Source organism: Symphalangus syndactylus, chromosome 12, assembly GCF_028878055.3.
Source record: "Symphalangus syndactylus isolate Jambi chromosome 12, NHGRI_mSymSyn1-v2.1_pri, whole genome shotgun sequence".
Classification (NCBI taxonomy): Eukaryota; Metazoa; Chordata; class Mammalia; order Primates; family Hylobatidae; genus Symphalangus; species Symphalangus syndactylus.
The window spans coordinates 134297868-134321620 of record NC_072441.2 but is presented as its reverse complement, the minus strand read 5'-3'; the positions used below and the strand labels follow the sequence as shown (position 1 = coordinate 134321620).

The window sequence follows — 23753 nt, the reverse complement described above, 5'->3', positions numbered from 1 at the left end:
ACCGGCCCTCCTCCGTTTTCTCTGGAGTTACCACAGGACATTCTAAAATTCCCATCCATTTCATCTCCCCCAAACTCAGCTCTCTAATGCTTCCTATCAAGGCCATGCCCAAAGGCCCATCCAGTTTGTTTCTGATCACAAAAGAGCTACAGGGCCTCTAAAAGGAATGTGAAGCTGTATTTCGCTTTTTTAATTAGCCTTTTCCCCCAGTTGCATATAGTTGTGGGGATAAGAAAAGACTCCCAAGAAATAGTGACTTAGGGGCAGGCAGAATCACAATGGAAGTTCCAACAGGCTAAGTGGGGGAGGGTCTGTGACTGGGGGAGCAATGGGAACAAGTCCCCGTGCCTAGAAAGGGGATTGGGTATGGGGACTAGTGAATGGAGCATCCTGAGGGGGAGATTCCAGCAATGGGGGTCTTGTGCTCCAGCACTGAGGGATGAGCCTTCCTCATCTTGTGGAGCTGCAGAAGGATTTTCAGCAGGAAGAAAATAAACAAAAGCACATTTGAACCTCAGAAAAAGCACTGAGTAAGGAGATACCATTTGTCAACTATCAGAACGGCAAACTTAAAACTTAACGTTGACTGGCCGGGTGCAGTGGCTCATGACTGTAATCCCCGTACTTTGAGAGGCCAAGGCGGGAGGATCGCCTGAGGTCAGGAGTTCGAGACCAGCCTGGCCAACATGTTGAAACCCCATCTCTACTAAAAATACAAAAATTAGCTGGGCATGGTGGTGCACGCCTATAATCCCAGCTACTCAGGAGGCTGAGGCAGGAGAATCGCTTGAACCTGGGAGGCGGAGGTTGCAATGAGCTGAGATCGCACCACTGCCTGGGCGACAGAGTTAAGATTCTGTCAAATCAAAAACAAACAAAAAACAAAAAAAGTTGACAAAGATGTGGGGGAAATACAGCACCCTAACACGCTGCTAAGTAACAGAACCATCATATTTATTTATTTATTTATTTAGAGACGGAGTTTCACTCTTGTTGCCCAGGCTAGAGTGCAATGGCATGAACTCGGCTCACTGCAACCTCTGCCTCCCGGGTTCAAGCAATGCTCCTGCCTCAGCCTCCCGAGTAGCTGGGATTACAGGCATGTGCCACCTTGCCCGGCTAATGTTGTATTTTTAGTAGAGAAGGGGTTTCTCCGTGTTGGTCGGACTGGTCTCGAACTCCCAACCTCAGGTGATCCACCCGCCTCAGCCTCCCAAAGTGCTGGGATTACAGGTGTGAGCCACCACGCCCGGCTGGAACTATCATTTTACAGAGACAACTAGTAATGTTGAGAAAGAGATGAGGCGATAGAGAATCCTAGTGCCTAAAGCTACCTGTCCCAAACTTTCTAACTGGAAAAAACTGGCAGGTGCTGGGAAATCTGGAAACATGGGGAGATAAAGGGCAAGTGCACAGGTACAGGCTCATGAGAGCCAAAAGCCAGGTATCTTCCCAGCTCACTGCTTAGTGACATCATGTTAGTAGCTTGAAACAGGCCATGACGGAAGTATTTACACCACAAAAAGCAGCAAATGCTACCAAACAGAACACCCTACCTCACCGCGGCCAGTTTGTCAGCACACTACAGCCTGAGCCAATCCTCATCCAGCAACCTCTTGAGTTCTCTGAACAATGGCTACCCAGAGATCAAGTACCAGTTTTATAAGCCAGGTCTTTGGCCTTACATCCCAAAAGGAAAGCCTAGGCCTGCTGAGCAGCACTGGACTTTCAAGATCCTGCTGGACTCCTTCACCAAAGCAGGCAGACCTATATGGCCTCCTTTCTCCTAGATATCCCAGTTCCTGCTTGATTTTCTAAAGAAATCAAGGCCTGGCCCAAGCGTGGTGGCTCAGCCTGTAATCCCAGCACTTTGGGAGGCCAAGGCAGGCAGATCACGAGGTCAGCAGTTCAAGACCAGCCTGGCCAACATGGTGAAACCCTCTCTCTATAAAAATACAAAAATTAGCCAGGCGTGGCTGGGCGCGGTGGCTCACACTTGTAATCCCAGCACTTTGGGAGGCCAAGGCAGGCAGATCACGAGGTCAGGAGATCGAGACCACGGTGAAACCCTGTCTCTACTAAAAATACAAAAAAAATTAGCCGGGCATGGTGGCGGGCGCCTGTAGTCCCAGCTACTCGGAGAGGCTGAGGCAGGAGAATGGCGGGAACCCGGGAGGCGGAGCTTGCAGTGAGCCGAGATCGCGCCACTGCACTCCAGCCTGGGAGACAGAGCGAGACTCCATCTCAAAAAAAAAAAAAAAAAAAAAATTAGCCAGGCGTTGTAGCAGGCGCCTGTAATCCTAGCTACTCAGGAGGCTGAGACAGAAGAATTGCTTGAACCTGGGAGGCGGAGACAATGCTATTGCACTCCAGTCTGGGTGAGAGAGCGAGACTCCATCAAGAAAGAGAGGGGGAGAGAGAGAGAGAGCGAGAAATCAAGGCCTGGAGAAGACAGCTTTTTTTCAGCTGTGTGCAAGCAAAAGAAAATGGGAAAATGACAGGGACAGAGAGTGGACCTCCTCCCATGCAGAAGCAGAAAGCCCCTGTCTCAACTCTCTTGACAGTCATACACAAGCCCCTTGCAATCTCTACACCTTTAGCCGCTATTATACTGCCTCCTTGTAGAAGACACAGGACTTAGACATAGGTGTAGAGGGAGAAGGAAGGTTTGAGGATAACTCTCAGGTGCCAGGCTTAGGAGCCTAGGTAGTCCATGAGAGATGCAGAACAGAGCTTGAAGAGAGGGCCCAAAGGGTGTATGGGAGTTAGTTATATTTGGGGCTTGGTGAATTTGAAGTGCCTATGGGACAACAAATAGAGATGTCCGATTGAGAATCTGAAGTTTGAGAAACTGACGAGATCTTGCAAGTTACCAGTGTGTGGATAGAGTTGAAGCCATGAGATCACTCTGGCAACAGAAAAGGCTGAGCAGGGACACCTGGAGGCAGCAAGATTTAAGAGAAAGAGCAACCACAGAAGGAAACTGAGTGGGCACATGATAGGAGGTAGGAGGAAACCAGGAGAATGTGACATTGGAAGGATGAAGATTATCAAGTGTTGCAGAAAGGTTGAATACGAAGAGGATTAAGATGAAAGACACAGTGAGATGATTGTGGCTGGCTGAGAGGGAAGAAAGAAAGTAGGAGATAAGATTCAAGTAGGCAGGGGCCAGGTCAGGCAGGGCCAGGCATGCTATCAGAAGGCGTTTGAGTGGTATTCTAAGTGGGAAATCTTTGGAGGATTTTAAGAGGGGAGTAAAGAAATCCGATGTGCATTTTAAACAAATCATGCTGTTGTGTGGAGGACAGCCTGGGGGGCGAGGGTGGGAATGGAGGTGAGGACACCAGTTAGGAAGCTATTACAGTAACCCAGACTTGAATTAGGACAATAAGGGTGGAGGTGGTTAAATGTGTTCAGATTCAGTGTACATTTTGAAGGAAGGTCTGACAGGACTTGCTAATTAATTGGATGTAGAATGCAGAGTAAGAGAAAGGCAGGGATCAACGAGTATGGAGGGTGTTGGTTCGAGCAATTGGGTAGGTGGTAATGCTATTTACAGAGGTAGGCAAGGCTAGAGGAAAACAAAATAAACAGGGTTAAGGGTGGGAATGAGAATCCAGAGTTTTATTTTGACCACCTTAAGTATAAGATACTTGCCGGGTGTGGTGGCTCACACCTGTAATCCCAGCACTTTGGGAGGCCAAGGCAGGTGGATCACCTGAGGTCAGGAGTTCGAGACCAGCCTGGCCAACACGGTGAAACCCCGTCTCTACTAAAAATACAAATACAAATACAAATACACTCCAGGCATGGTGGCAGGTGCCTGTAATCCCAGCTACTCAGGAGGCTGAGGCAAGAGAATTGCTTGAACCCGGGAGGCAGAGGTTGCAGTGAGCTGAGATTGCACCACTGCACTCCAGCCTGGGCAACAAGAGCAAAACTCCGTCTAAAAAAAAAAAAAAAAGAAAAAGTATAAGATGCTTTTATATATGTAAGTGGAGAAGTCAAGTAGGCAGTTGGCTATCCAAATCTGGAGCCCAGGGAAGAAGTCACAGCTAGAGATATCATTTGAAGTCATCAGCATACACAGAGAATCAAAGCCATGGGACTGCATGAACACTAAAGTTGAGTTTCCCCTCTCACTTATCTCACAGAAGTTTGGGTAGCCCTTGCCTGGGGACTGGGGAAGGCATCCAAAGTCATTACCATCAGTCCTCGTAATGTGAGAGCTAGGTACAGCTAAAGACAAATCTGAGTCAGGGACTGCTTGCAGAGAAATGGTGCCAGAGAAACTAAGACTTCACAGGAGAGCTGAAGGAGTTCCATCTCCTCCTTGATATTGAGGATACTTAGTCTATACAGCCAGCAATGGGAGCCCCAGCTGAGGCCTAAGGGGCTAAAAATGGGAGTTAATGTGGCTATGCACCCTCCCCACAACTCACCTCCTGTCCCCACCTCCACCCACACAAGAGTCAAGGCTCCTAGAATTGGCATAAAATCCACATACAGAGCAATCCCAGGAGGAGGCTTGGGGTTTAGTGACAGGAGATGAGCACAAGCTGAAGAGCTGAGACCAGCCATCCACTGAATTTTTTTTTTTTTTTTTTGAGACAGAGTCACCCTGTCACCCAGGCTGGCGTGCCATGGTGCAATCTTGGGTCACTGCAACCTCTGCCCCCTGGGTTTAAGAGATTCTCATGCCTCAGCCTTCTGAGTAGCTGGGACTACAGGCAAGCGCTACCACGCCTGGCTAATTTTTTTGTATTTTTAGTAGAGACAGGGTTTCACCATACTGGCCAGGCTGGTCTCAAACTCCTGACCTCAGATGATCCACCCACCTCGGCCTCCCAAAGTGCTGGTATTACAGGTGTGAGCCACTGCACCCAGCCCCATCCACTGATTCGGAGCAAACAGGATAAAAGTACTGAAGACCATTTCTTCTCCAACTTTAAATTACATTCAAACTATCTAGGGATTTTGGTAAAATGCAGATTCTATTTTCGTAGGGGCCAGCTCCACAGGGTCGGTGGGTTTTTCTCCCCGTGTGCAAAGACGAGAGATCTTAGAAATAAAGATACAAGACAAAGACATAAAAGAAAAGACATCTGGGTCCAGGGGACCACTACCACCAAGATACGGAAACCAGTAGTGGCCCCGAATGCCAGGCTGGTTATTTACTGGATACAAGACAAGGGGGCAGGGTAAGGAGTGTGAGCCATCTCCAATCTGAGCAAACAGGATAAAAGTACTGAAGACCATTGCTTCTCCAACTTTAAGTTACATTCAAACCATCTGGGGATTTTGGTAAAATGCAGGTTCAACTTTAATAGGCCTGGGGCGGGGCCTAAGATTCTGCATTTCTAACAAGTGCCCACCTAATGCTGTTGCTCCTGGTCTACAGACCACATTTTGAGTAGCAAGGGATTAGAGGCAGCCGTGGAGGCCGCCCATAATGGAGAGGGCATGTCCAGTTCCAGCGAGAATGTGTTTATTCATGCACAAAGTCACAGAACTATTAAAGTGGAAATACCCACCATTTGGCATGGTTGTGGGGCAGATAGTCATTTCTCAGCAGATTAGCCTCCAAGAGCATAGCACAGCATGGTTGTTATGCACGTGGGTTCTGAAGGTTGACCCCCTGAGCTTTATGTCTTAGTATGTAATCTTGGGCAAATCTTTAACTTCTCTGCATCTCCGATTCCTCATCTCTATAATGGAAATAACAAGACTATTGTGAGGATTGTCTAAGCAAATGGATATAAAGTGCTTAACACGTGGCAGCATAGTAAGTGCTCAGTAAAGGTTGCTATTCTGATGCTATTATACCATTCTATAATCGTTAACACAGATACAGAGGCTGACTTGCCTTTTGGTACATGGTCAAATATACAACCCCCATCTCCCTCCCACCAAAAGGCCTATGTCCTCTCTTTCAAATTCCTCCTTCCCTCCTGCCCACTCCCCCTCCCCTGGCCCCTGGCCCCAGTGTGGTCTGGATGGGCCCCAGAGGGGCAGGGACAGGGACAGGACGTGGGGCTGTATCTGACAGGAACCTGAGGGGCTGGCCTGGGAGGGGATTGGGGCCCGGCTTCCTGAAAGGAGGATGGGCTAAGGCAGGCACACAGTGGCGGAGAAGATGCCCTCCTGGGCCCTCTTCATGGTCACCTCCTGCCTCCTCCTGGCCCCTCAAAACCTGGCCCAAGTCAGCAGCCAAGGTGAGGTGCACAGAGGGTGGAGATCACCTATGCCCAGGAAGAGGGAGCCCTGGGAGGTGATGCAGGGCCCTGGGAGGGGAGGAAGAGTAAGAGGCTCTCCTGCTGGTCCCCTCCCCTTCCACATAAACATGCCTGGGAGGACCCAGGGTCAACTCACCAGCTGTTCCTTAGATGTCTCCTTGCTGGCATCAGACTCAGAGCCCCTGAAGTGTTTCTCCCGAACATTTGAGGACCTCACTTGCTTCTGGGATGAGGAAGAGGCAGCGTCCAATGGGACATACCAGCTGCTGTATGCCTACCCGGGGTAGGTGCTGGACTGTGCCCCACTCCCCATATATCTGTCCCTGCACTTAGCTGAGTCCCACTTCAGCAGCTTTCCTGCCTGTCCGAGGACCACTCTGAATACAAGCCCTAAGTACCTACTTTTCGAACAGATGTGCTTTGGATGTATGTGGGCCCCAGCTCCAGCCCTACATAACCCCTAATGCCACCTATCCCAGGCAGTGAGAAGAAAAGTGGCAGTACTAGAGACAGAAGTTGGGCATGGGCCCAGGTCTGGGTCCTCAGGGCTCCACATGGTGGCTGTGTAGGAGGGACCTCTTCTATGCCAACAGGGAGAAGCCCCGTGCTTGCCCCCTGAGTTCCCAGAGTGTGCCCCACTTTGGAACCCGATACGTGTGCCAGTTTCCAGACCAGGAGGAAGTGCGTCTCTTCTTTCCGCTGCACCTCTGGGTGAAGAATGTGTTCCTAAACCAGAATCGGACTCAGCGAGTCCTCTTTGTGGACAGTGTAGGTAAGAGCCATCCTCCTGTCACCCTGCCCCCTCTACTTGCTGCCCCCAGTCCAGCTCCTGGAATCAGACTTGCCTGTGCCCTTCCAGCTCAGCACGGATACCCCTATTACCAGACCCCCAGAGGCACCCCAAGACTCCCTTGTCATTCCTCCCAGCATTGGCATCTAGAGCTAGAAATGCCCCACAAATCATTTCACACCCTGGCCCTCCCATCGTCAACAAATCATTTATTCATCCATTCAAGAGTTACAGAATACCTACTGTGTGCCAGACACTGGGCTAGGTGATGGGGATATGGAGAGAAAAAGGGATCCCTGCTTCCAAGAAGCACTGAGTCTAGCAAGCCATCATACTGCAATGAAGTCACTGTTCTCATGAGGGAAGAGCAGAATCAGGAGCCTCCCTAGCCTGCCCTCCAGGAGAATGACACCCTACAATTTTTGAATCCAGAAGCTGCCCCAATTCAGCCCCCAGCACCCCTCTCTGCAGTCCAGGGGCTGAGCCATAGACTGTGGTACTCAGAGTTCTGATGTGCCCTGTCTTGCCCTCAGGCCTGCCGGCTCCCCCCAGTATCATCAAGGCCATGAGTGGGAGCCAGCCAGGGGAACTTCAGATCAGCTGGGAGGAGCCAGCTCCAGAAATCAGTGATTTCCTGAGGTATGAACTCCGCTATGGCCCCAGAGATCCCAAGAACTCCACTGGTCCCACGGTCATACAGCTGATCGCCACAGAAACCTGCTGCCCTGTTCTGCAGAGGCCACACTCAGCCTCTGCTCTGGACCAGTCTCCATGTGCTCAGCCCGCAGTGCCCTGGCAAGACGGACCAAAGCAGACCTCCCCAAGTAGAGAAGTATGCTGACCTTCTTCTGCCCCACCTCTTCTCTCCTACCTTCAATCTTGCCCCAGGAAAGGACAGACCATACTTTGGGGATTCCAGACCTGGGTTCATCCTTGAAGAGTTAGTATAGGCTCAGATATGAGCCATGCCTACTTAGGGGCTTCCTACTTTGGGTCATTCCCACTGATAAAAGCAAAGGCTTTCAGGCCTCCAAATTAATGGAGATTTCCCAACAAAACCCTGAACACCACCTGCAACCCACCAACTTGGCCCCTGGTCTGTGTGCATATCTATCCAGCAAGGAGCTGAGCTCCTCTCCACAGGGATGCTGTGCAAATATAAGGGTTGGAGGCTCTCTCAGCTGACAGGCAGGCCTAGATTGTGAAGCTGGGATTTTCCTCCCAAGGCTTCAGCTCTGACAGCAGTGGGTGGAAGCTGCCTCATCTCAGGACTCCAGCCTGGCAACTCCTACTGGCTGCAGCTGCGCAGCAAACCTGATGGGATCTCCCTCGGTGGCTCCTGGGGATCCTGGTCCCTCCCTGTGACTGTCGACCTGCCTGGAGATGCAGGTGAGTCAACAAAGGAATAGGGAGATGGGGAGGAGATAAAAGAATATCTCTAGGGAAGCCTGGGCTGGATCTGAAGCTCTGGGAACCATGGTCCTTCCTGATGATCTCGAGCTTGCCATTGGACAGGATGAACTATGTTCAGGGAAAGAAGAGAGAATAGGAGTCAATGTTCTAAGTTATATGTGTAGAAATTATCTGAACACCCTATACAGTAGGGGCACACAGACCCTGATGGGACTTACTTCTTTGACTTTAGTGGCAATTGGACTGCAATGCTTTACCTTGGACCTGAAGAATGTTACCTGTCAATGGCAGCAACAGGACCATGCTAGCTCCCGAGGCTTCTTCTACCACAGCAGGGCACGGTGCTGCCCCAGAGACAGGTGAGAGCCGAACTGCTGATTGAGGTTGGTGTCGTGGGAGTGAGCCACAATCTTGCAGAAAAAAGGAAGAGATTGTTCTTGGTCCTCTTCACTCTCCTTCCTTTGTCTCCAAACCATACAGCTTTCAATGCTCTCTTATCTATTCTCTCATCCTCCAATCGATATTTTATCTTCTCAACCCCTCTGTTCCCATTGGGAATGCTTCGGTTTAGTTCAGCCTTAATCATGTCACTGGGACCACTGCAACATCCTACAGTCTAATTCACCTCCAATGTATTCCCCATGCTGCTAACAGAGTGATCTTTGTTAAGTTCAAACTGTGCATGACCTTTGTAAAGCTCTAACTTTGCATGGTCTCCCCTTACTCAAACATGTACTGCAATTTCTCATTAGCAAAGCCATAAAAAATTTAGACTGGACTTCAAAGACTTCCACCAAGCACCTCATTAATTCTTCATCCTCTCTGTATCTAAATCTATAACCAAGTTGTATTGATTTTACCTATTAACTATCTCTAGAATCTGCCCACTTGTCTATCACTGCCATTATCCTACTACAACCCATCATTAATTCTCTCTTGGGCTACTGAAAAGACATAGTAGGCCGGGCGCGGTGGCTCACGCTTGTAATCCCAGCACTTTGGGAGGCCGAGGCGGGCGGATCACGAGGTCAGGAGATCGAGACCACGGTGAAACCCCGTCTCTACTAAAAATACAAAAAATTAGCCGGGCGTGGTGGCGGGCGCCTGTAGTCCCAGCTACTCGGAGAGGCTGAGGCAGGAGAATGGCATGAACCCGGGAGGCGGAGCTTGCAGTGAGCCGAGATTGCGCCACTGCACTCCAGCCTGGGCGACAGAGCAAGACTCCGTCTCAAAAAAAAAAAAAAAAAAAAAAAAAGAAAAGACATAGTAACTGATCACCCTGAGTCTTCCAAGTAATTCTTCACATAGGTGCTGAAGGGATCTTTTTGTTTTGTTTTGTTTTGAGACAAGAGTCTCGCTCTGTTGCCCAGGCTGAAGTTCAATAGTGCAATCTCGGCTCACTGCAACCTCCACCTCCAGGGATCAAGGGATTCTCCTGCCTCAGCCTCCCAAGTAGCTGGGATTACAGGCATGTGCCACCACACCCCATTAATTTTTTTTGTATTTAGTAGAGAGGGGGCTTCACCATGTTGGTCAGGCTGGTCTCGAACTCCTGACCTCAGGTGATCCACCTGCCTTGGCCTCCCAAAGTGCTGGGATTACAGGTGTGAGCCACCGCACCTAGCTTGAAGGGATCTTTTAAAAGTGCAAAAATGAACGTAACACTCCCTGCTTAAAAATCTTCAATAGCTTCCCACTAGTCTTAGGATAAAGAAAAAAACCTCTACCATGGACTTGAAAAGTTCTGAGACTCAGCCCCTACCTACTTCTTCAGCTTCATCTTGTGCTATGCTGCCCTTTGATCCCCATGTTCCAGCACAGGGCTTCTGTGGTCCCCTCATATCTGGCATATTCCCTCCTGCTTCTAAGTCTTTACACTGCTGTTTACCCAGCCCTCCTGTCTTTACTTAACTTCTACTTATCCTCCAAATCTCAACTCAAGCGTCACTTTCTTAGGGACCCTCCCCTGGCCTTCTTTATTAAGTCCAATAGCACTATTATACATTCTTGTTGTACCATGTACCGCTTTTTTTTTTTTTTTTTCGAGACAGAATCTTGCTCTGTCGCCCAGGCTGGAGGGCAGTGGCGCCATCTCAGCTCACTGCAAGCCCCGCCTCCCGGGTTCATGCCATTCTCCTGCCTTAGCCTCCCAAGTAGCTGGGACTACAGGCACCCACCACCACGCCTGGCTAATTTTTTGTATTTTTAGTAGAGATGGGGTTTCACTGTAACTGTTAGCCAGGATAGTCTCGATCTGACCTCGTGATCCACCCACCTCGGCCTCCCAAAGGGCTGGGATTACAAGTGTGAGCCACCGCGCCCAGCCGTACCTCTCCTTCTTAAGCACTTATCACAGTCACACTTTTATATTTATACTTAATATGATTATTTGGTTGATAATAAAAATCTGGCCAGGCCCAGTGGCTCACACCTGTAATCCCAGCACTTTGGGAGGCTAAGGTGAGAAGACCACTTGAGGCCAGGAGTTTGAGACCAGCCTAGACAACATAGTGAGACTTCGTCTCTACAAAATTTCTTTAATTAGCCAGGCATGGTGGCACCTGTATTCCTAGCTACTTGGGAGGCTAAGGTGGGAGGATGGCATGAGCCTAGGAGTTTGAGGTTACAGTGAGCTATGATTGCACCACTGCACTCCAGCCTGAGCAACGGATCAAGACTTTGTCTCAAAAAAAAAATCTCTCAGAACTCCAGTTGAGAAAGGCTGATCTTGACCACATATGATCCATGAGGGCAAGATCAATGGGTTTTTATTCACCAATATATTCTCACCAACCAATAGTAGGTGCCCAGTAAAAAATTGTTGAACACTATTAACTAAATGTATTCTTCCAGTTTTTTTTCTATGTACTTACATACATCTCTATACAACATTTAAATTTTATTATTTTTGAGATAAGGTCTTGCTCTGTTGTCCAGGCTGGAGTGCAGTGGCATGATTATGGCTCACTGCAGCCTCGACCTCCCAGGCTCAAACGATCCTCCCACCTGAGCCTCCTGATTAGCTAGGACTACAGGCATTTTCTTTCTTTCTTTCTTTCTTTCTTTCTTCCTTTCTTCCTTTCTTCCTTTCTTCCTTTCTTCCTTTCTTCCTTTCTTCCTTTCTTTCTTTCTTTCTTTCTTTCTTTCTTTCTTTCTTTCTTTTTCTTTCTTTCTTTCAAGTAGAGACAAGGTCTCCCTATGTTGCCCAGACTGGTCTCAAACTCCTGAGCTCAAGCAATCCTCCCATCTCAGCCCCCCTACCACGCCCGGCCTAATATTTAATTTTTTTTTTTTTTTTTTGAGATGGAGTCTCGCTTTGTTGCCCAGGCTGGAGCGCAGTGGTGCGATCTCAACTCACTGCAACCTCCGCCTCCAGGGTTCAAGCGATTCTCCTGCCTCAGCCCCCCGAGTAGCTGGAATCACAGATGTGCGCCACCATGCCCGGCTAATTTTTTGTATTTTTAGTAGAGACGGGGTTTCATCATGTTAGCCAGCCTGGTCTCGAACGCTTGACCTCAAGTGATCCACCCACCTCAGCCTCCCAAAGTGCTGGGATTATAGGTATGAGCCACCACACCCAGCCTAATATTTAATTTTTAAATATAAATTGGATTATATTACATATATGGTTTGTTGACTCACCTTTTTGCTTAAAAACATGTCTCAGAGATCATTACAAAAAGATGTAACTCATTCTTTTTAATAACTGCATAGATATCCATAGGATTGAGATGCCTGAGTGGACTAAAGGGTAGCAAAACTGAAGTCATCATTTCCTCTATCAAAACTTGCTTTTCCTGCTGGGCACAGTGGCTCACACCTGTAATCCCAGCACTTTGGGAGGCCGAGGTGGGTGGATCACCTGAGGTCAGCAGTTGGAAACCAGCTTGGCCAACATAGTGAAACTTCATCATTACTAAAAATACAAAAATTAGCCGGGTGTGGTGGCACGTGCCCGTAGTCCCAGCTTCTTGGGAGGCTGAGGCAGGAGAAATGCTTGAACCCGGGAAGCGGAGGTTGCAGTGAGCCGAAATCGTGCCCCTGCACTCCAGCCTGTGTGACAGAGAGAAGACTGCTTCTCAAAAAAAAAAAAAAAAAAAAAACTTGCTTTTTCTTTATTGTCTCCGATCCTACCATGAATTCAGTTTTCCTGGACTGAAAAATAGAAATCATCCTGGACTTCTCCCATTCCTATACCCTCCAGGCCTAACCAGAAACAGTCTTTTCATTTTTACCTTTTCAATGTCTCTTCAATCATCTCTTTCCCTCTGTCTCACTGCTGCTACCCTATTTTCACATCCTCATCACTTTGCACATGAAAAACTACAAGAGTGTCGTAATGGATTTCTCTGCTTCTAGTCGGCCCTCACAAATCCTTTCTACAGACTGTAGTTAGAATGATCTTCCTAAAGTACAAAGCTAGTTATGGCACTTCCCTGCTTAAAATCCTTAAATATCTACATAACTACTACAAGGTTAGTAGTAATTCAAGTTCAAGCTCCCCAGAAAGGCCATAAGGCCATCCATAACATGGTCTGCAGTCTCACATTTACCACTTACCACCAGGCCCTTTATGCGAAAACCATCTGCACCACTTAGAATTTCCCCCAAAGCACCACACTCTCTTATCTATGCACAACCATGTGCCTGGGATGCCTGTTTGTCCCTTTTGCCTATCCTATTTTTAGTACAAAACTCAGTCTAAACATTGCCGTATCCAGGAAGCATTCCCTGACCCTCCCAGTCTGTGTTGGATGCTCCCCTTTGATGCTCCCAAGCCAGTCTATGCACATCACAGAAAAATATCATGTTTGTTTTTCTGTCTTTCCCACTGAAATTAGAGCTCTTTGAAGCTTATTCCTCTATGCACTCATAGGGCCTGGCACAGTACCAATTGACACATAGTATCAATTATTTGTTGATTAAATGGGTAAACATACCCATTTTAGTGACAGTGAGCCACTTAGGGGTGACAATCAAGAGGGAGACATGATTCAATTGTTCAATAAAGAATTATTGAGGGTGACTTTGTGCAAGGTACTGGGGATAAATAGTGCAACAAATAAAATGGAAAAGGGGCCAGGCTCGGTGGCTCACACCTGTAATCCCAGCACTTTGGGAGGCCAAGGTGGGCAGATCACTTGAGGTCAGGAGTTCGAGACCAGCCTGGCCAACATGGCGAAACCCCATCTCTACTAAAAACACAGAAATTAGCCAGGTGTGGTGGCGGGTGCCTGTAATCCCAGCTACTCAGGAGGCTGAGGCAGGAGAATTGCTTGGACCCAAGAGGCAGAGGCTGCAGTGAGCTGAGATCGCACCATTGCACTCCAGCCTGGGCAACAAAGCAAGACTCTCAAAACATTTTTAAAAATAAATAAAATGGAAAGGGTTCCAGCATTGTTGGGGCTTACATTAGTAGAGGGGAGGGGAAAAGGAGGCGGAGACAAGTAAGTAAAGAAATAAAGGAACAAAGTTATAATAGAGACTAAAGGGGGGCGTGTGGTGGGTGGGGGGGTGGGTGTTGCTAATTTAGACTGAGTGGCCAGGAAAAGCCTCACCAGGGAGGTGACAGATAAGCCGAGATCTAAATGGCAAGAAGGAATGAGTCACATGAAGACCTACAGTCAGAGCAATCCAGGGCAAAGGCAAAGTGCAAAGATAGCGCATTTGGCATATCTGTGGCACAGAAAGAAGGCCTGTGCGGATGAAGGGTGATAAACTGGCATGAGAATCGTAAGAGATGAGAATGGCGAGGCAAGGAGAAACCAAATCACAGAGTCCCGTAGGCCTGGCAAGGAGTTTGGGTTTTATTCCAAGTGGGATGAAGAGCCGCTGAAGGATTTTAAGCAGTAAACAATGACAATTTGACTTACATTTTTAAAAGATATGTTTCTCTGTGAATAAATAAATAAGAGTAGAAGCAGGATCACCAGTTAGAAATGTGCCTTAATCTAAGCAAGGAATAATAGTGGCTTCATCTAACATAGCAGTGATAAAGATCAAAATCAATAGTTTGTGACATTATATTCTGGACATTATCACATCAACATTTTTGGAAACAAATTCTGGTAGCTGTATGGAGAACAACTTGAAGGTAGTGGCAAAAACAGAAGCAGAAAAGCCAGTTAGGAGACTATTGTAATAATCTAATAGCAAAATAACACATAGGGCAGAGTAGGAGGAATGACATATGGGAACACGTTAAAAATAGAGGATATTTTTCTCCAGAAAGATGAGGGTTCTTTAATCTTTGAAACAATCCTGTGAGGTTGGTATCATTAACCCATTTTACAAACAGAAGGAAACTGGAGCAGAGATAAACCAAGTAATTTGCCCAAAGTTATACAAAGGTAAGCCAAGACCTGAACTCGTGGTGAAAACCCATGCTGTTTTCACATATCATGCTAGGTCTTTCCTCAAAGGGAAGAGGCCAGACACCAAAGCTGACTTCAGAAAGCATCATGGCAAAATAGCAAAAACAAACAAACGAACAAATGAACAAAGGAAAAAACAAAAAGAAAACATCATGGCATAAAGACAGAGGGAAAGCTCTGGAGGCCCCTCGAAGGAAGGAGTTAGATGATAATCCCTGCAGGCCATCGTTCTTGTGGGATGGGAAGCCTTGGGATTAGTCTCTGGGGCAGGCCTGATTCAATGACTCTGTGGGGCTGGGTCTTAGGTACCCCATCTGGGAGAACTGCGAAGAGGAAGAGAAAACAAATCCAGGATTACAGACCCCACAGTTCTCTCGCTGCCACTTCAAGTCACGAAATGACAGCATTATTCACATCCTTGTGGAGGTGACCACAGCCCCGGGTGCTGTTCACAGCTACCTGGGCTCCCCTTTCTGGATCCACCAGGCTGGTAAGAACTTTCTTCCCCATTCTTCCCACATAGTTCCCACCCTCACTGAATCTGACCCTGTGCCCAGGATCCCCAACTCTGACTCTTCTGACCGATGGCTCTGGTGGCACGATGCCTCGTGCACAGAAGGACTTAAGCTGCTCCCTGCTGACATCCCTGTAGTGCGCCTCCCCACCCCAAACTTGCACTGGAGGGAGATCTCCAGCGGGCATCTGGAATTGGAGTGGCAGCACCCATCATCCTGGGCAGCCCAAGAGACCTGCTATCAACTCCGATACACAGGAGAAGGCCATCAGGACTGGAAGGTATGGTCAAGCAACAAATGCCCACAGACCTCACTATGCAGGGGATCCCTGGGGTTGGCCATGCCTGTTAGCAGGAGTGAAAGTGTCTATGTATCCAGTCTCTGCTTATCAGACTGGATATCTATGTTTATCAGATTTAACTGGTATCTTAGTCTCTCTTGGGCATCCGATACTTCTGGCTACTCCTACTTAACATTTCTCTTCCCTTTGTCTTTGGGATATCAGTCTTCCCCGATTTTCCTCCTACCTCTCTGACTGAACTTTCTCACTCTCCTCTCCTGGCTCCTCCTTTCCAGCCTTCCACAAAATGCTGTGCTTCCTAGAGTCTCATCCTAGGCTCTTTTCTCCTCTGATAAAATAAATATGTTCTTCCCAGGTGAGTGCTTTAATTCCACGGTTTCAATGTCCATACATTAACAATCGCAATTTTACCATTTTAACTCCCACATGGAAAGGAATTTACAAACCACAGGCAAATTACCAAAATGTTTGAAGTCTGTTTCCTCATTGGTGAAATGAGGATGAAGCTATCTACCTTATGGAGTTATAGTAAAGATTAAATACTATATCTAAATACCTACCATACTGCCTGGCATAAGGAAGGTGCTCAATATACATTACTTAAATATTAGTTTGTCTACTTTTATTCTCATTTGCCACACATATATACAACTATGTACAACATCTTATGGTTCTACCAAAACTTCCTCCCCCTGGACATTTCAGACTCAGTCTACCCAGAATGGAACTCCTCTTCCTCCTGAAGCTTTACTTTTTTATTGTGATAAAACTTACATAAAACAGAGTGTACAAATTTTAAATATATAGTCTGTACTTGTGTATACATCCATGTAACCATAACCAGGATCAAGATATAAATTATTTCCAGCATCTCAGAAGCTCCCAATGCTCGGACACATCCCCCCCCACCAAAGGTAATCACCATCCTGACATTACCATTGATTCATTTGGACTGTTGTTGAACTCTATAAAATGGAACCCTAAAGTATATCTTCCTCAAACTTACTTCTGTTCTGTTTCCTGTCTCTGACAATGGCACCGCTACTTACCCAGTACCCAAGCCCGGAAGCACCCTTGACTCTTCTTGCTCTTCCCTTATCCCTTCCCCGTATTCATCAACAACTAAGTTCATGGCAATAACGTACTAAGAGTCCTCAGATTCCTACCAGGATTGCCTTAGACTCATCTGTGACCATCCAGCCGTGTCATCCATGCTTTTAGCACACTAAACTACTCTGTGGCACAAAACCAAGCATTAAATGCTTCTCTGGACTTCCACGGTGCCTTGCACTAATTAATTGTGATTATTTACCTGTTTGGATGTCTCTCTCATTAGATATGTAAGAGACGGTGTTTTATTGCTTTCTCCCCAGTGCCTAACCCAATGTTTGGAGTATCACACAGTTCATAAACGTTTGCCGTCTTCCTGTTTGTACACATGATGCTTGTACCCCAGCGCCTAACGCAAATCTGGCATCCTCTGCAGCATGAGTATTATTTGTGGCATGGTCTGTGTGGCTCTGAATATATCTGTTTCTGGGGGTGTCCATCGCCCGACCTGGAGTTGTGAGAACACCCGGCAGGGTGTGTGTGTACCGGGATCCCTGCCGAGGGTGTACCTGGGTGTGGGTGTTAGGATACGTAGCTCTCTGAGGTGAGGTCTGTGTCTCAGGAGGTGGGCCTGGCGTGTTTCTCTCGGGCAGAGCGTGACCCCGTTAGGGAGAGGCTCTCGGTTAGGGCGCTCTATCCTGTTTCTGCCGGGAAGCGTGTTTTCTGCCGGTGGGGCTCTTTGTGGGGATCTCCGACCGCCTGGGGATTCGGAGCTGTAGGATTTGGGTCAAACAGACGCCGGGCTATCGAAGCCCCGACGCCGGGCCACCGCACGCTTCTTTGCGCAGGTGCTGGAGCCGCCTCTCGGGGCCCGAGGAGGGACCCTGGAGCTGCGCCCGCGATCTCGCTACCGTTTACAGCTGCGCGCCAGGCTCAACGGCCCCACCTACCAAGGTCCCTGGAGCTCGTGGTCCGACCCAGCTAGAGTGGAGACTGCCACTGAGACCGGTGAGACATGCCCCGGCCGCGCCAAAGCCGCACAGCGCCTGCGCCAGGGCGGGGAGCCGGTGCGAGTGGGGCGGGGCTCGGAGGGGGCGGGGCTCGGAGAGGGGCGGGGCCCTGGCCTTGAGGGCCGACAGCTGCGCGGGTGCCCGCAGTGCCAAGGGGCGGCGAGGGGCGGGGCCAGAGCAGGGGCTGGCGGGCTGAGGGCGGGGCTCCGGCCCGGGTGGGCCGAGGTCTGACCCTTTTTGTCTCCTAGCCTGGATCTCCTTGGTGACCGCTCTGCATCTAGTGCTGGGCCTCAGCGCCGTCCTGGGCCTGCTGCTGCTGAGGTGGCAGTTTCCTGCACACTACAGGTACCGCCCCCGCCAGGCAGGAGACTGGCGGTGGACCGGGTGGAGCCGAAGGCCTCTAAACAGGCATTCTTGGTTCGCTCTGTGACCCCAGATCTCCGGCCACCGCCCGTGCGCACCTACGGCTTCGCCACTTCCTGCACGTCACCTCTGGGACTCGCCGCTGCTCCTTACACTCTAACACGCCCACTATACCGCACACCTCGAACAGCCCCGCCTCCTGCTGCTCACCTCGGCGACTAGGCCACCGTCCACCCTTCAGCCAAACTGCCCAGTCCACTCCCATCCAATCGGCCATCAGGTCCCACCTCCTAAACCTAGTCCAAACAATGGCCGCCTTTCTCTAGCCCTACAGACACGACCGGACTCCCTGAAACAGAACCTCTTCCCCCTCCGATCTAGCCTCACACAGCCACCAGAATAATCTTTCTAAAATGCGCACATGAACCTATCAATTCCCTCCCTAAATCCTTTTAATAGCTCCCAGGTTATAGTCCAGGCTCCCTGTGATGACAAGCGAGGCTCTGCAAAATCGGCCCCTGCCAGCAAGCACTTCGGCCTCTTCTCCCCTGTGCATCAGCCTTTCCAAACTGGTTTTCTCCACAAGTCAGGTTTTATTTCTCAGTGCCTTTGCACATAACGTCCGCTTTGCCTGAAATAGCCTCCCTGTCTGACTAAACCCATTCATCTGTAAATAACTTTCTTCACCAACTCTTAAGAAACCTTTCCTGACCCCTCCCCCTTTTGGCCGCTGCTTTGTGCTCCAATACAGTACCAGTAGTGTTTTACTGTGTTTATTTCTTTATATATCTTCCCTATTATACCTTACTTGGTCATCTTTAAATCCTTAGCACAGTGCCTGCCAAAAAGCAGGCCCTTAAATAAATGTTATTAATGAGTGACTCATTTATGTGGGAAGACGAAGGCTGAGGAGAAATGCCATTGGTGGCTATAAACATGAAGGGTAGAACGCATCCCACCTCCGTCCTTCATCTGCTGCTTCTTTAAGACTTAGCTCAGAAGTCAGCTCCTCCAGATGGTGTCTTCTGATGGTCCTGGGCTGGTTCAGGTGCCACTCTCGTGGGCTACCATCTCCCTCTGAACATACCTCTCTTTGAACTTTTAATCTGCCCATACGTATGAGCAGACTGAAAGGTAGCCTCCATGCAGGTAGCCAGATCCAACAAAAAAGTTGGAGAAGTAGGAGGAGGTGGTCTGCTGAGCCAGGCATACTCAGTTCCTTTTCCCCAATTTACCAAGTAAGTCACACCGCCTCCCCTGGAGAGACATGAGTGAGGTCACTGAAGCGGCCTGAAATGTTCTACTGATTTCCCTCCACATGGAAATATGAGGCTAAAGAATTGAGGTTCTGGCCAGGTGCGGTGGCTCACGCCTGTAATCCCAGCACTTTGGGAGGCCGAGGCAGGCAGATCACAAGGTCAGGAGATCAAGACCATCCTGGCTAACACAGTGAAACCCCGTCTCTACTAAAAATACAAAAAAAAATTAGCCAGGTGTGGTGGTGGGCACCTGTAGTCCCAGCTACTCGGGAGGCTGAGGCAGGAGAATGGCGTGAACCTGAGAGGCGGGGCTCGCAGTGAGCCAAGACCACGCCACTGCACTCCAGCCTGGGCCACAGAGCGAGACTCCGTCTCAAAAAAAACAAAAAAAAAATTGAGCCTCCTTCAACACACCTTAATCCATATTTTTCCCAGATAGACTACCCTCCCCAGTAACTTACTAATAAGCTCCACTCGTTTTCTTCATTCATTCATTCAGCTAATTTACTGAGCATGTACTATGGGGTCAGACACTATTCTACACCCTAGAAATATAGGAGTGAATAAATAGACAAACTCTCTTTTCTCGGGGACCATATGTTCTAGTGGGGTGAGACAGACAAAAAGAAATATATATAACAATATAATAAATGTACAACAAGTCAAGTACTATAAAGAAAAATGAAGTACAGCAGGAGATACCCTGTCATGGGGAAAGGAAGTGGCACTACAGTGGTCCCCTCTTATCCACAGTTTCACTTTCTGTGGTTTCAGTTACACGCAATCAATTAAGGTCTGAAAAAAATTAAATGGAAAATTCCAGAAATAAACAATTAATGTATTTTAAATTGTAAGTAGCATGATGAAATCTCTTGCCATGCCGCTCTGTCCCACCCGGGATGTAAATCATCCCTTTGTCCAGCATCTCCACGCTGTATATGCTCCCTGCCTCATAATCACTTAGCAGCCGTCTTGCTCATCAGATTGACTTGTTGAGGTATTGCAGTGCTATGTTCAAGTAACCCTTATTTTAGTTAATAATGGCCCCAAAGTACAAGAGTAGTGATGTTGGCATATTGTTCTAATTGTTCTATTTTATTATTAGTCATTGTTAATCTCTTACTGTGCCTAATTTATAAACTTTATTGTAGGCATGTACGTATAGAAGAAACATCTGCTGGAAGTCTTGAAACATATCCCCTGCAGATAAAGGGGGACTACTGTGTTTCAGGCAGTGTAGTCAGGGATGACATTTGAACAGAGGCCTACAATGAGGTGAGGGAATGAATCCAGTGTTCCAGACAGAACAAACATTGGAGTATTTGAGGAAACTGCAGCACCCTTTGTTGAATCTGCCCACCACTGACTTCCCTCCCCTACCTGAGGTTTTCTTCTTACTCTACTCCCCTGCCTGACTTTATTGCCTTGACCATGCTCTTATATCTCCAAGCCTTACTCCCTGGCCTCACTGCTCCCCCACCCCAACTGCTGTCCTCCTCCCTGCCAATTCACTGCCATGGCTCAGTCTGCTTCTCTTCCTTCTCCCCCAGGAGACTGAGGCATGCCCTGTGGCCCTCACTTCCAGACCTGCACCGGGTCCTAGGCCAGTACCTTAGGGACACTGCAGCCCTGAGTCCGGTGAGTGTGCTTCCCTCCCCTGTGCCCACCACCAACCCTGCCTGGTACTGGATCCTCGCCCCAACAACACAACTTGTTCAAGGTCCTTGCCCTACCAGTATGCCATCCCCAGGCACTACCCCAGCACTACCCCAGCCCTTCTCCTTCCTGTACAGTCCAGCCCCTCCTCCCACAGGATCTGCTTTAATCCAGCGCCTCTCCTCATCTCTCCCAGCCCAAGGCCACAGTCTCAGATACCTGTGAAGAAGTGGAACCCAGCCTCCTTGAAATCCTACCCAAGTCCTCAGAGAGGACTCCTTTGCCCCTTTGTTCCTCCCAGGCCCAGATGGACTACCGAAGATTGCAGCCTTCTTGCCTGGGGACCATGCCCCTGTCTGTGTGCCCACCCATGGCTGAGTCAGGGTCCTGCTGTACCACCCACATTGCCAACCATTCCTACCTACCACTAAGCTATTGGCAGCAGCCTTGAGGACAGGCTCCTCACTCCCAGTTCCCTGGACAGAGCTAAACTCTTGAGACTTCTCTGTGAACTTCCCTACCCTACCCCCACAACACAAGCACCCCAGACCTCACCTCCATCCCCCTCTGTCTGCCCTCACAATTAGGCTTCATAGCACTGATCTTACTTTACTGCTGCTGACATGAAACCAGGACCCTTTCTCCACAGGCAGGCTCATTTCACTTTACTCCTTTACTTTCTCTCTCCTCTTTAATGTCAAATGCCTTGAAAACAAGCCTCCACTTCCCCACACTTCCCATTTACTCTTGAGACTACTTCAATTAGTTCCCCTACTACACTTTGCTAGTGAAACTGCCCAGGCAAAGTGCACCTCAAATCTTCTAATTCCAAGATCCAATAGGATCTCGTTAATCATCAGTTCCTTTGATCTCTCTGTGAGATTTGTCAAGGCTGACTACTCACTTCTCCTTTAAATTCTTTCCTACCTTGGTCCTGCCTCTTTGAGTATATTAGTAGGTTTTTTTTATTTGTTTGAGACAGGGTCTCACTCTGTCACCCGGGCTGCAGTGCAATGGCGTGATCTCAGCTCACTGCAACCTCCACCTCCCGGGTTCAAGCGATTCTTGTGCCTCGGCCTCCCTAGTAGCTGGGATTACAGGCGCACACCACCACACACAGCTAATTTTTTTTTTTTTTTTTTTGAGACGGAGTCTTGCTCTGTCGCCAGACTGGAGTGCAGTGGCACAATCTCGGCTCACTGCAACCTCCGCCTCCCGGGTTCAAGCAATTCTGCCTCAGCCTCCCAAGTAGCTGGGAGTACAGGCGTCTGCCACCATGCCTGACTAATTTTTTTGTATTTTTAGTAGAGACGGGTTTTCACCACGTTGGCCAGGATGGTCTCGATATCCTGACCTCGTGATCCGCCTGCCTCGGCCTCCCAAAGTGCTGGGATTACAGGTGTGACCCACTGCACACGGCCCCAGCTAATTTTCATATTTTTAGTAAAGACAGGGGTTTGCCATGTTGCCCAGGCTGGTCTTGAACTCCTAACCTCGGGTGATCCACCCACCTTGGCCTCCCAAAGTGATGGGATTACAGGCATGAGCCACTGCACCCGGCTGAGTGTACTAGTAGTTAAGAGAATAAACTAGATCTAGAATCAGAGCTGGATTCAATTCCTGTCCTTCACATTTGCTAGCTGTGCAACCTTGGGCACATAACTTAATGTCTTTGAGCCTTAGTTTTTTCATCTGTAAAACAGGGATAATAACAGCACCCCATAGAGTTGTGACGAGGATTGAGATAATCTAAGTAAAGCACAGTCCCTAGGACATAGTAAATGATTAATACATCAGAACTACTGTTGTAATTATTCCTTCTTACTCTCCTCTTCTAGCATTTCTTCCAATTATTACAGTCCTTCAAGATTCCATTTCTTAACAGAGTCTCCAATCCCGTCTATTTTCTGCCTTTACCATATGTTGGCCATTCCAAAGTTCTTATCTCTAGCTCAGACATCTACTACAGCACTGTGATGCTTTATGCAACTAACTGTTTACATATCTGTCCCCTGCTACTAGATTGTGAGCTCCTTGAGGGAAAGGACCATGATTTATTTGTCCTTTTCCCCCAGCACCTAGAGTAGTGCTTGGTGCATGATAGTGGGCCTTCAATAAATTTTTTCTAAGTGAATGAAATCTTTCTGGACAAGGTTACCTTAATCCCATGCCAGCTGTCCTCATCCTCTAAACCGTTCATAGGCAGCAGTAAATGTGCTCAGACAGTTCTGGTTATGGACTCTCCTAACACATTCTAATTCTCAAGCAAATGGTTTTGTTGTCATTGTTTTTTTTGGCTCCAAACATAGCCACTGTATCAGTCAGGGTCTTGGCAGAAATAGATGACACACTCAAACTGGGTAATATGATGACAGTGTAATAAATGGCAAACAGTATTTACAAAGATGAGGGCAAGATTTGGGAAAACCATCAAGGAACAGTGCGAGTGCCTCTGAGGCTAACAACAACAAGGTGCTGGCACTAGCCCTAGGCATCAAGGGGTAAGGGAGGGAGTGGTTCCCAGATCACCAGAGAGTAGCTGTAAGACAGGGCAGCCAGGAAGGAGTCATGGCCTTTCTTTGGTGGAGGGGTGCAGCCAACCTATGGGCAGGTGGCAATGAGACAGCCAGGGGGACAGACAGCTCAATTTCATGCTCTTCCCATTCCAGTCTTGGGTCCCTAGGAGTAAAGTCAGAGCCTTTCACGTGGTTGGGGAGGAATTATGGAGATTGGGTATACTGGATGTCATCCATTTGTCCCACCCAGACCTATTCTCCATTCTTCTC

The 23753-nt window shown here is 48.4% G+C and overlaps 1 protein-coding gene and 1 long non-coding RNA gene across 3 annotated transcripts; one reads left to right on the top strand and one right to left on the bottom strand.

Moving 5' to 3' along the window:
• Nucleotides 1–5343: 5343 nt before the first annotated feature.
• LOC129469193 (uncharacterized) lies at nt 5344–17530 on the bottom strand. 2 transcript variants are annotated; one of them, XR_008652942.2, is made up of 4 exons: nt 17249–17530; nt 8718–8849; nt 6373–6459; nt 5344–5708 (listed from the first exon to the last, which is right to left on the bottom strand). It is a non-coding gene; the product is annotated as an uncharacterized lncRNA (long non-coding RNA). The 2 variants fall into 2 exon arrangements; XR_008652943.2 differs by lacking the exons at nt 5344–5708; nt 6373–6459 and adding an exon at nt 7209–8547.
• On the top strand, nt 6106–23106 carry MPL (MPL proto-oncogene, thrombopoietin receptor). The gene is made up of 12 exons (XM_055255514.1): nt 6106–6215; nt 6387–6519; nt 6830–7008; nt 7560–7858; nt 8253–8415; nt 8672–8798; nt 15119–15303; nt 15466–15608; nt 17528–17687; nt 17938–18034; nt 20862–20949; nt 21164–23106. The coding sequence occupies exons 1-12, from the start codon at nt 6137–6139 to the stop codon at nt 21416–21418; spliced, it is 1908 nt and encodes a 635-aa protein (XP_055111489.1). The 5' UTR covers nt 6106–6136; the 3' UTR covers nt 21419–23106.
• Nucleotides 23107–23753: the final 647 nt, after the last annotated feature.